The sequence below is a fragment of the Carcharodon carcharias genome, chromosome 29 (genome assembly GCF_017639515.1).
Source record: "Carcharodon carcharias isolate sCarCar2 chromosome 29, sCarCar2.pri, whole genome shotgun sequence".
Taxonomy (NCBI): Eukaryota; Metazoa; Chordata; class Chondrichthyes; order Lamniformes; family Lamnidae; genus Carcharodon; species Carcharodon carcharias.
In genome coordinates this window covers 8485337-8497565 of record NC_054495.1, presented here as the reverse complement: position 1 = coordinate 8497565, position 12229 = coordinate 8485337, and the positions used below count along the sequence as shown (strand labels likewise).

At 61.2% G+C, this 12229-nt stretch overlaps 1 protein-coding gene across 1 annotated transcript in view; it reads left to right on the top strand.

The window, feature by feature from the left end:
* The first annotated feature begins 827 nt into the window (after positions 1 to 827).
* LOC121271021 (protein capicua homolog) overlaps positions 828 to 12229 on the top strand; it is a 143298-nt gene continuing 131896 nt past the window's right edge. Inside the window, exon 1 of the mRNA XM_041176705.1 lies at positions 828 to 1083. Coding sequence (XP_041032639.1) covers positions 828 to 1083 — 256 coding nt within the window. The remainder of the gene's footprint in view (positions 1084 to 12229) is intronic.

The following is a 12229-nucleotide window of genomic DNA, read 5'->3' as shown; positions in this document are numbered from 1 at the left end:
CTCATTATACTGACATCCAAGCTGCACTTTTTCCCTTCACTACATCTTCAGTGCGCACTCAGCCCGGATGTGTGACTGAGTGGCTCAAGGCCGGCTCACCCAGTGTCTTCCTGCGCCGAGCCCCGCCTCCTCTCTGAACGCAACAATTTCACGCTCCTTCAATTACGTCATCGGCTTTTACCGATTGTCTATTGGCCGGCCGGCCAGGACCCCGCCCCCTTTCCCATCCCAGTGATGGTGAGCAACCAGCGACGTCAGAAGGGAGTGCAAGAGCAGACCTCCCATTGGCCAGCAGCGCCGGTCCAATCAGAGAAGTGGCTGTCGACGGTGACAGCGGCTACACCCGGGGGTAGGGGGGAGGGGGTGGATCGGAGTGGAGGAGGAGAGCTTTCCCATTGGCCGGCTGCGGCGCCTGGCAACCGCTCGCGCTTCCTCTGTCAGGTGACGTCACCTGGCAACCCATACTGCACGTCACGGGTGTTGGGGGAGGGGGCGAGGGAGCTGGGCGCCTTCTCATTGGCTGAACCTTGTTGCCAGGCCTGTGGCCGGCTCAATCAGCAAGCGGGCCTCCGAAGCAGGAAAAGCCGATTCCAAAAAGAGGGGCCGATGAAAGATAGTAAGTCCCCGAACTGACTTGAACTGAAGGATTGTAGCGTGTTGTTGCTTCCACCCTCCCCCTGCTGACAGGTTGACATCTCCCAGGGTTTGTTCTAGTGTTTTCTGCCTGAATAAGGAGGAGGAGGAGGCGGAGAGGCCATCGCGATGCACACAGGGAATTGTAGTCCGCGACCTCCAGCTCCATCCGGGGCTCCACTCGTCATGACGTCATGGGAGGACTACAACTCCCGGCGGGGGGCGCGCGGCCAGCTGCCCGGCGCAGGCGCGAAGGCCGATTGGTAAACAACCGCGGGGCGGCCGCGGGCCTCGCCCCCACCCGATTGGTCGGACCGCGGGCCCCTCCTCCATGCCGCCAGACGCCCATTAGCCGGCGCGTCCGCCCATCAGGGGCGGGGGCGCCGCCGATTGGTCGGGATCCTAGCTGGGCCAGCTCCATTCACCATTTTGGAGCCTGGGCTTCCCACAGTGAGAAAGAGGGAGAGAGTGGGGGCTGAGAGTGAAAGGATCTGTGGGAATCTGGCAGGACTGCCCTCCACCCGCCCAGCCACCCACAACCAACCACATATTTCGGTGAGTACCTGTCAGCCCGGCTGGGGCCAATGCCAGGGTTAGTCAGCACTACTGGGAGAGACTGACACTACTACTACTACTACTACTACAGGGGGAGTGAGCGTGACACTACTACAGGGGGAGTGAGCGTGACACTACGACAGGGGGAGTGAGCGTGACACTACGACAGGGGGAGTGAGCGTGACACTACTACAGGGGGAGTGAGCGTGACACTACTACAGGGGGAGTGAGCGTGACACTACTACAGGGGGAGTGAGCGTGACACTACTACAGGGGGAGTGAGCGTGACACTACTACAGGGGGAGTGAGCGTGACACTACTACAGGGGGAGTGAGCGTGACACTACGACAGGGGGAGTGAGCGTGACACTACGACAGGGGGAGTGAGCGTGACACTACGACAGGGGGAGTGAGCGTGACACTACTACAGGGGGAGTGAGCGTGACACTACTACAGGGGGAGTGAGCGTGACACTACGACAGGGGGAGTGAGCGTGACACTACGACAGGGGGAGTGAGCGTGACACTACGACAGGGGGAGTGAGCGTGACACTACGACAGGGGGAGTGAACGTGACACTACTACAGGGGGAGTGAGCGTGACACTACTACAGGGGGAGTGAGCGTGACACTACTACAGGGGGAGTGAGCGTGACACTACGACAGGGGGAGTGAGCGTGACACTACGACAGGGGGAGTGAGCGTGACACTACGACAGGGGGAGTGAGCGTGACACTACGACAGGGGGAGTGAGCGTGACACTACGACAGGGGGAGTGAGCGTGACACTACTACAGGGGGAGTGAGCGTGACACTACTACAGGGGGAGTGAGCGTGACACTACTACAGGGGGAGTGAGCGTGACACTACTACAGGGGGAGTGAGCGTGACACTACTACAGGGGGAGTGAGCGTGACACTACGACAGGGGGAGTGAGCGTGACACTACGACAGGGGGAGTGAGCGTGACACTACTACAGGGGGAGTGAGCGTGACACTACGACAGGGGGAGTGAGCGTGACACTACGACAGGGGGAGTGAGCGTGACACTACGACAGGGGGAGTGAGCGTGACACTACGACAGGGGGAGTGAGCGTGACACTACGACAGGGGGAGTGAGCGTGACACTACGACAGGGGGAGTGAGCGTGACACTACGACAGGGGGAGTGAGCGTGACACTACGACAGGGGGAGTGAGCGTGACACTACGACAGGGGGAGTGAGCGTGACACTACGACAGGGGGAGTGAGCGTGACACTACGACAGGGGGAGTGAGCGTGACACTACGACAGGGGGAGTGTGCGTGACACTACGACAGGGGGAGTGTGCGTGACACTACGACAGGGGGAGTGTGCGTGACACTGCCGCAGGGGGAGTGAGCGTGACACTGCCGCAGGGGGAGTGAGCGTGACACTGCCGCAGGGGGGAGTGAGCGTGACACTGCCGCAGGAGGGAGTGAGCGTGACACTGCCGCAGGGGGGAGTGAGCGTGACACTGCCGCAGGGGGGAGTGAGCGTGACACTGCCGCAGGGGGGAGTGAGCGTGACACTGCCGCAGTGGGGGAGTGAGAGTGACACTGCCGCAGTGGGGGAGTGAGAGTGACACTGCCGCAGTGGGGGAGTGAGAGTGACACTGCCGCAGTGGGGGAGTGAGAGTGACACTGCCGCAGTGGGGGAGTGAGAGTGACACTGCCGCAGTGGGGGAGTGAGAGTGACACTGCCGCAGTGGGGGAGTGAGAGTGACACTGCCGCAGTGGGGGAGTGAGAGTGACACTGCCGCAGTGGGGGAGTGAGAGTGACACTGCCGCAGTGGGGGAGTGAGAGTGACACTGCCGCAGTGGGGGAGTGAGAGTGACACTGCCGCAGTGGGGGAGTGAGAGTGACACTGCCGCAGTGGGGGAGTGAGAGTGACACTGCCGCAGTGGGGGAGTGAGAGTGACACTGCCGCAGTGGGGGAGTGAGAGTGACACTGCCGCAGTGGGGGAGTGAGAGTGACACTGCCGCAGTGGGGGAGTGAGAGTGACACTGCCGCAGTGGGGGAGTGAGAGTGACACTGCCGCAGTGGGGGAGTGAGAGTGACACTGCCGCAGTGGGGGAGTGAGAGTGACACTGCCGCAGTGGGGGAGTGAGAGTGACACTGCCGCAGTGGGGGAGTGAGAGTGACACTGCCGCAGTGGGGGAGTGAGAGTGACACTGCCGCAGTGGGGGAGTGAGAGTGACACTGCCGCAGTGGGGGAGTGAGAGTGACACTGCCGCAGTGGGGGAGTGAGAGTGACACTGCCGCAGTGGGGGAGTGAGAGTGACACTGCCGCAGTGGGGGAGTGAGAGTGACACTGCCGCAGTGGGGGAGTGAGAGTGACACTGCCGCAGTGGGGGAGTGAGAGTGACACTGCCGCAGTGGGGGAGTGAGAGTGACACTGCCGCAGTGGGGGAGTGAGAGTGACACTGCCGCAGTGGGGGAGTGAGAGTGACACTGCCGCAGTGGGGGAGTGAGAGTGACACTGCCGCAGTGGGGGAGTGAGAGTGACACTGCCGCAGTGGGGGAGTGAGAGTGACACTGCCGCAGTGGGGGAGTGAGAGTGACACTGCCGCAGTGGGGGAGTGAGAGTGACACTGCCGCAGTGGGGGAGTGAGAGTGACACTGCCGCAGTGGGGGAGTGAGAGTGACACTGCCGCAGTGGGGGAGTGAGAGTGACACTGCCGCAGTGGGGGAGTGAGAGTGACACTGCCGCAGTGGGGGAGTGAGAGTGACACTGCCGCAGTGGGGGAGTGAGAGTGACACTGCCGCAGTGGGGGAGTGAGAGTGACACTGCCGCAGTGGGGGAGTGAGAGTGACACTGCCGCAGTGGGGGAGTGAGAGTGACACTGCCGCAGTGGGGGAGTGAGAGTGACACTGCCGCAGTGGGGGAGTGAGAGTGACACTGCCGCAGTGGGGGAGTGAGAGTGACACTGCCGCAGTGGGGGAGTGAGAGTGACACTGCCGCAGTGGGGGAGTGAGAGTGACACTGCCGCAGTGGGGGAGTGAGAGTGACACTGCCGCAGTGGGGGAGTGAGAGTGACACTGCCGCAGTGGGGGAGTGAGAGTGACACTGCCGCAGTGGGGGAGTGAGAGTGACACTGCCGCAGTGGGGGAGTGAGAGTGACACTGCCGCAGTGGGGGAGTGAGAGTGACACTGCCGCAGTGGGGGAGTGAGAGTGACACTGCCGCAGTGGGGGAGTGAGAGTGACACTGCCGCAGTGGGGGAGTGAGAGTGACACTGCCGCAGTGGGGGAGTGAGAGTGACACTGCCGCAGGTAGGGTGAGAGACTGGCACGCGGGAGAGACTGGCACGGGTAGGGGTGAGTTAGGCTCGCACTACCATGGTGCTGCACAAGTTCAGGGAGTAACACTGGCAGTAATACATGGAGTGAGGCTGGCGCCAGAGGGGGAGGGAGAGTGGCGCCAAGAAATCTGCTGTCCTTTCCTGGCCTGGCCCACATGTGACACCAGACCCACAGCAATGGGGTTGAATCTTAAAATGTCCTTTGAGCAAAAGCACTTATGGATGGGCAATAAATGCTGGCCTGGCCAGTGATGCCCTCATCCCATGATCAAATAAAAAAAAAATACATGGCGGGGGAGAGACCGGCCCTGGTGCAGCGGGAGAGCGAGAGACCGGCGCTGATGCAGCGGGAGAGCGAGAGACCGGCGCTGATGCAGCGGGAGAGCGAGAGACCGGCGCTGATGCAGCGGGAGAGCGAGAGACCGGCGCTGATGCAGCGGGAGAGCGAGAGACCGGCGCTGATGCAGCGGGAGAGCGAGAGACCGGCGCTGATGCAGCGGGAGAGCGAGGGACAGGCGCTGCTGCAGGGCGAACGAGGGACAGGCACTGATGCGGAGAGAGAGAGACTGGGGCTGCTACAGGGACGGAGAGACTGGGGCTGCTACAGGGAGGGAGAGAGACTGGCGCTGCTACAGGGAGAGAGAGAGACTGACGCTGCTACAGGGAGAGAGAGAGACTGGCGCCGCTGCGGGGAGTGGGAGACTGGCGCCTCTGCGGGGAGTGGGAGACTGGTGCCGCTGCGGGGAGTGGGAGACTGGCGCTGCTGCGGGGAGTGGGAGACTGGCGCTGCTGCGGGGAGTGGGAGACTGGCGCCGCTGCGGGGAGTGGGAGACTGGCGCCGCTGCGGGGAGTGGGAGACTGGCGCCGCTGCGGGGAGGGGGCGACTGGCGCCGCTGCGGGGAGGGGGAGACTGGCGCCGCTGCGGGGAAATAGTGAATGGCACTGCTGTGTGGAGAGAGAGCCTGGCGCTGCTACAGGGGCGGTGAGCCTGGCGCTGCTACAGGGGCGGTGAGCCTGGCGCTGCTACAGGGGCGGTGAGCCTGGCGCTGCTACAGGGGCGGTGAGCCTGGCGCTGCTACAGGGACGGTGAGCCTGGCGCTGCTACAGAGACGGTGAGCCTGGCGCTGCTACAGGGACGGTGAGCCTGGCGCTGCTACAGGGACGGTGAGCCTGGCGCTGCTACAGGGACGGTGAGCCTGGCGCTGCTACAGGGACGGTGAGCCTGGCGCTGCTACAGGGACGGTGAGCCTGGCGCTGCTACAGGGACGGTGAGCCTGGCGCTGCTACAGGGACGGTGAGCCTGGCGCTGCTACAGGGACGGTGAGCCTGGCGCTGCTACAGGGACGGTGAGCCTGGCGCTGCTACAGGGACGGTGAGCCTGGCGCTGCTACAGGGACGGTGAGCCTGGCGCTGCTACAGGGAAATAGTGACTGGCACTGCTGTGTGGAGAGAGACTGGCGCGGCTGCAGGGACGGTGCGACTGGCGCGGCTGCAGGGACGGTGCGACTGGCGCGGCTGCAGGGACGGTGCGACTGGCGCGGCTGCAGGGACGGTGCGACTGGCGCGGCTGCAGGGACGGTGCGACTGGCGCGGCTGCAGGGACGGTGCGACTGGCACTGCTACAGGAAAATTGCGACTAGCACTACTGTGTGGAGAGAGAGGGTTGCACTGCTATAGGGTGGGAGAGACTGGCACTGCTACAGGGAGTGACTGGCGCTGTTACGGGGAGAGACGGACTGGCGCTGCTCCGGGGAGAGGGAGACTGGCGCTGCTCCGGGGAGAGGGAGACTGGCGCTGCTCCGGGGAGGGGGAGACTGGCGCTGCTACGGGGAGAGGGAGACTGGCGCTGCTACGGGGAGAGGGAGACTGGCGCTGCTACGGGGAGAGGGAGACTGGCGCTGCTACGGGGAGAGGGAGACTGGCGCTGCTCCGGGGAGGGGGAGACTGGCGCTGCTCCGGGGAGGGGGAGACTGGCGCTGCTCCGGGGAGGGGGAGACTGGCGCTGCTCCGGGGAGGGGGAGACTGGCGCTGCTCCGGGGAGGGGGAGACTGGCGCTGCTCCGGGGAGGGGGAGACTGGCGCTGCTCCGGGGAGGGGGAGACTGGCGCTGCTCCGGGGAGGGGGAGACTGGCGCTGCTCCGGGGAGGGGGAGACTGGCGCTGCTCCGGGGAGGGGGAGACTGGCGCTGCTCCGGGGAGGGGGAGACTGGCGCTGATGCAGGGAGAGAGAGACTGGCACTGATGCAGGGAGAGAGAGACTGGGAATGATGGAGGGAGAGAGAGACTGGCACTGATGCAATGAGAGAGACTGGCACTGATGCAATGAGAGAGAGTGCCACTGATGCAGGGAGAGAGAGAGACTGGCACTGATGCAGGGTGAGAGAGAGATTGGCACTGATGCAGGGTGAGAGATTGGCACTGATGCAGGTTGAGAGAGAGAGATTTGCACTGATGCAGGCTGAGAGAGGGACTTTCACTGATGCAGGGTGAGAGAGAGGGACTGGCACTGATGCAGGGTGAGAGACTGGCACTGATGCAGGTTGAGAGAGAGAGATTTGCACTGATGCAGGCTGAGAGAGGGACTTTCACTGATGCAGGGTGAGAGAGAGAGACTGGCACTGATGCGGGGTGAGAGACTGGCACTGATGCAGGGTGAGAGACTGGCACTGATGCAGGGTGAGAGACTGGCACTGATGCAGGGTGAGGGACCGGCACTGATGCAGGGTGAGGGACCGGCACTGATGCAGGGTGAGGGACCGGCACTGATGCAGGGTGAGGGACCGGCACTGATGCAGGGTGAGAGCGTGACTGGCACTGATGCAGGCTGAGAGCGTGACTGGCACTGATGCAGGCTGAGAGCGTGACTGGCACTGATGCAGGGTGAGAGCGTGACTGGCACTGATGCAGGGTGAGAGAGACTGGCACTGATGCAGGGTGAGAGAGACTGGCACTGATGCAGGGTGAGAGAGACTGGCACTGATGCAGGGTGAGAGAGACTGGCACTGATGCAGGGTGAGAGAGACTGGCACTGATGCAGGGTGAGAGAGACTGGCACTGATGCAATGTGGGAGAGACTGGCACTGATGCAATGTGGGAGAGACTGGCACTGATGCAATGTGGGAGAGACTGGCACTGATGCAATGTGGGAGAGACTGGCACTGATGCAATGTGGGAGAGACTGGCACTGATGCAATGTGGGAGAGACTGGCACTGATGCAGGGTGTGGGAGACTGGCACTGATGCAGCGTGAGAGGGAGACTGGCTCTGATGCAGGCTGAGAGAGAGACTGGCAGTGATGCAGGCTGAGAGAGAGACTGGCTCTGATGCAGGGTGAGAGAGAGACTGGCAGTGATGCAGGCTGAGAGAGAGACTGGCAGTGATGCAGGCTGAGAGAGAGACTGGCAGTGATGCAGGCTGAGAGAGAGACTGGCAGTGATGCAGGCTGAGAGAGAGACTGGCAGTGATGCAGGCTGAGAGAGAGACTGGCAGTGATGCAGGCTGAGAGAGAGACTGGCAGTGATGCAGGCTGAGAGAGGGACTGGCAGTGATGCAGGCTGAGAGAGAGACTGGCAGTGATGCAGGCTGAGAGAGAGACTGGCAGTGATGCAGGCTGAGAGAGAGACTGGCAGTGATGCAGGCTGAGAGAGAGACTGGCAGTGATGCAGGCTGAGAGAGAGACTGGCAGTGATGCAGGCTGAGAGAGAGACTGGCAGTGATGCAGGCTGAGAGAGAGACTGGCAGTGATGCAGTGTGAGAGAGAGACTGGCAGTGATGCAGTGTGAGAGAGAGACTGGCAGTGATGCAGGCTGAGAGAGAGACTGGCAGTGATGCAGGGTGAGAGAGACTGGCAGTGATGCAGGGTGAGAGAGACTGGCAGTGATGCAGGGTGAGAGAGACTGGCAGTGATGCAGGGTGAGAGAGACTGGCAGTGATGCAGGGTGAGAGAGACTGGCAGTGATGCAGGGTGAGAGAGACTGGCAGTGATGCAGGGTGAGAGAGACTGGCAGTGATGCAGGGTGAGAGAGACTGGCAGTGATGCAGGGTGAGAGAGACTGGCAGTGATGCAGGGTGAGAGAGACTGGCAGTGATGCAGGGTGAGAGAGACTGGCAGTGATGCAGGGTGAGAGAGACTGGCAGTGATGCAGGGTGAGAGAGACTGGCAGTGATGCAGGGTGAGAGAGACTGGCAGTGATGCAGGGTGAGAGAGACTGGCAGTGATGCAGGGTGAGAGAGACTGGCAGTGATGCAGGGTGAGAGAGACTGGCAGTGATGCAGGGTGAGAGAGACTGGCAGTGATGCAGGGTGAGAGAGACTGGCAGTGATGCAGGGTGAGAGAGACTGGCAGTGATGCAGGGTGAGAGAGACTGGCAGTGATGCAGGGTGATAGAGACTGGCGCTGATGCAGGGTGAGAGAGAGACTGGCAGTGATGCAGGCTGAGAGAGAGACTGGCAGTGATGCAGGCTGAGAGAGACTGACAGTGATGCAGGGTGAGAGACTGGCAGTGATGCAGGGTGAGAGACTGGCAGTGATGCAGGGTGATAGAGACTGGCGCTGATGCAGGGTGAGAGAGACTGGCAGTGATGCAGGGTGAGAGAGACTGGCAGTGATGCAGGGTGAGAGAGACTGGCACAGATGCAGGCTGAGAGAGACTGGCACAGATGCAGGCTGAGAGAGACTGGCACAGATGCAGGCTGAGAGAGACTGGCACTGATGGAGGCTGAGAGAGACTGGCACTGATGGAGGCTGAGAGAGACTGGCACTGATGGAGGCTGAGAGAGACTGGCACTGATGGAGGCTGAGAGAGACTGGCACTGATGGAGGCTGAGAGAGACTGGCACTGATGGAGGCTGAGAGAGACTGGCACTGATGGAGGCTGAGAGAGACTGGCACTGATGGAGGCTGAGAGAGACTGGCACTGATGGAGGCTGAGAGAGACTGGCACTGATGGAGGCTGAGAGAGACTGGCACTGATGGAGGCTGAGAGAGACTGGCACTGATGGAGGCTGAGAGAGACTGGCACTGATGGAGGCTGAGAGAGACTGGCACTGATGGAGGCTGAGAGAGACTGGCACTGATGGAGGCTGAGAGAGACTGGCACTGATGGAGGCTGAGAGAGACTGGCTCTGATGGAGGCTGAGAGAGACTGGCACTGATGGAGGCTGAGAGAGACTGGCACTGATGGAGGCTGAGAGAGACTGGCACTGATGGAGGCTGAGAGAGACTGGCACTGATGGAGGCTGAGAGAGACTGGCACTGATGGAGGCTGAGAGAGACTGGCACTGATGGAGGCTGAGAGAGACTGGCACTGATGGAAGGTGAGAGAGACTGGCACTGATGGAGGGTGAGAGAGACTGGCAATGCTACGGGGACAGAGAGACTGGCACTGATGGAGGCTGAGAGAGACTGGCACTGATGCAGGGTGAGAGCGTGACTGGCACTGATGCAGGGTGAGAGAGAATGGCACTGATGCAGGGTGAGAGAGACTGGCACTGATGCAGGGTGAGAGAGACTGGCACTGATGCAATGTGGGAGAGACTGGCACTGATGCAATGTGGGAGAGACTGGCACTGATGCAATGTGGGAGAGACTGACACTGATGCAATGTGGGAGAGACTGGCACTGATGCAATGTGGGAGAGACTGGCACTGATGCAATGTGGGAGAGACTGACACTGATGCAATGTGGGAGAGACTGGCACTGATGCAGGGTGTGGGAGACTGGCACTGATGCAGCGTGAGAGGGAGACTGGCTCTGATGCAGGCTGAGAGAGAGACTGGCAGTGATGCAGGGTGAGAGAGAGACTGGCAGTGATGCAGGGTGAGAGAGAGACTGGCAGTGATGCAGGCTGAGAGAGAGACTGGCAGTGATGCAGGCTGAGAGAGAGACTGGCAGTGATGCAGGCTGAGAGAGAGACTGGCAGTGATGCAGGCTGAGAGAGAGACTGGCAGTGATGCAGGCTGAGAGAGAGACTGGCAGTGATGCAGGGTGAGAGAGAGACTGGCAGTGATGCAGGCTGAGAGAGACTGGCAGTGATGCAGGGTGAGAGAGACTGGCAGTGATGCAGGGTGAGAGAGACTGGCAGTGATGCAGGGTGAGAGAGACTGGCAGTGATGCAGGGTGAGAGAGACTGGCAGTGATGCAGGGTGAGAGAGACTGGCAGTGATGCAGGGTGAGAGAGACTGGCAGTGATGCAGGGTGAGAGAGACTGGCAGTGATGCAGGGTGAGAGAGACTGGCAGTGATGCAGGGTGAGAGAGACTGGCAGTGATGCAGGGTGAGAGAGACTGGCAGTGATGCAGGGTGAGAGAGACTGGCAGTGATGCAGGGTGAGAGAGACTGGCAGTGATGCAGGGTGAGAGAGACTGGCGCTGATGCAGGGTGAGAGAGACTGGCAGTGATGCAGGGTGAGAGAGACTGGCAGTGATGCAGGGTGAGAGAGACTGGCAGTGATGCAGGGTGAGAGAGACTGGCAGTGATGCAGGGTGAGAGAGACTGGCAGTGATGCAGGGTGAGAGAGACTGGCAGTGATGCAGGGTGAGAGAGACTGGCAGTGATGCAGGGTGAGAGAGACTGGCAGTGATGCAGGGTGAGAGAGACTGGCAGTGATGCAGGGTGAGAGAGACTGGCAGTGATGCAGGGTGAGAGAGACTGGCAGTGATGCAGGGTGAGAGAGACTGGCAGTGATGCAGGGTGAGAGAGACTGGCAGTGATGCAGGGTGAGAGAGACTGGCAGTGATGCAGGGTGAGAGAGACTGGCGCTGATGCAGGGTGAGAGAGACTGGCACTGATGCAGGGTGAGAGAGACTGGCAGTGATGCAGGCTGAGAGAGACTGACAGTGATGCAGGGTGAGAGACTGGCAGTGATGCAGGGTGAGAGACTGGCAGTGATGCAGGGTGATAGAGACTGGCGCTGATGCAGGGTGAGAGAGACTGGCAGTGATGCAGGGTGAGAGAGACTGGCAGTGATGCAGGGTGAGAGAGACTGGCAGTGATGCAGGGTGAGAGAGACTGGCACAGATGCAGGCTGAGAGAGACTGGCACAGATGCAGGCTGAGAGAGACTGGCACTGATGGAGGCTGAGAGAGACTGGCACTGATGGAGGCTGAGAGAGACTGGCACTGATGGAGGCTGAGAGAGACTGGCACTGATGGAGGCTGAGAGAGACTGGCACTGATGGAGGCTGAGAGAGACTGGCACTGATGGAGGCTGAGAGAGACTGGCACTGATGGAGGCTGAGAGAGACTGGCACTGATGGAGGCTGAGAGAGACTGGCACTGATGGAGGCTGAGAGAGACTGGCACTGATGGAGGCTGAGAGAGACTGGCACTGATGGAGGCTGAGAGAGACTGGCACTGATGGAGGCTGAGAGAGACTGGCACTGATGGAGGCTGAGAGAGACTGGCACTGATGGAGGCTGAGAGAGACTGGCACTGATGGAGGCTGAGAGAGACTGGCACTGATGGAGGCTGAGAGAGACTGGCACTGATGGAGGCTGAGAGAGACTGGCACTGATGGAGGCTGAGAGAGACTGGCACTGATGGAGGCTGAGAGAGACTGGCACTGATGGAGGCTGAGAGAGACTGGCACTGATGGAGGCTGAGAGAGACTGGCTCTGATGGAGGCTGAGAGAGACTGGCACTGATGGAGGCTGAGAGAGACTGGCACTGATGGAGGCTGAGAGAGACTGGCACTGATGGAGGCTGAGAGAGACTGGCACTGATGGAGG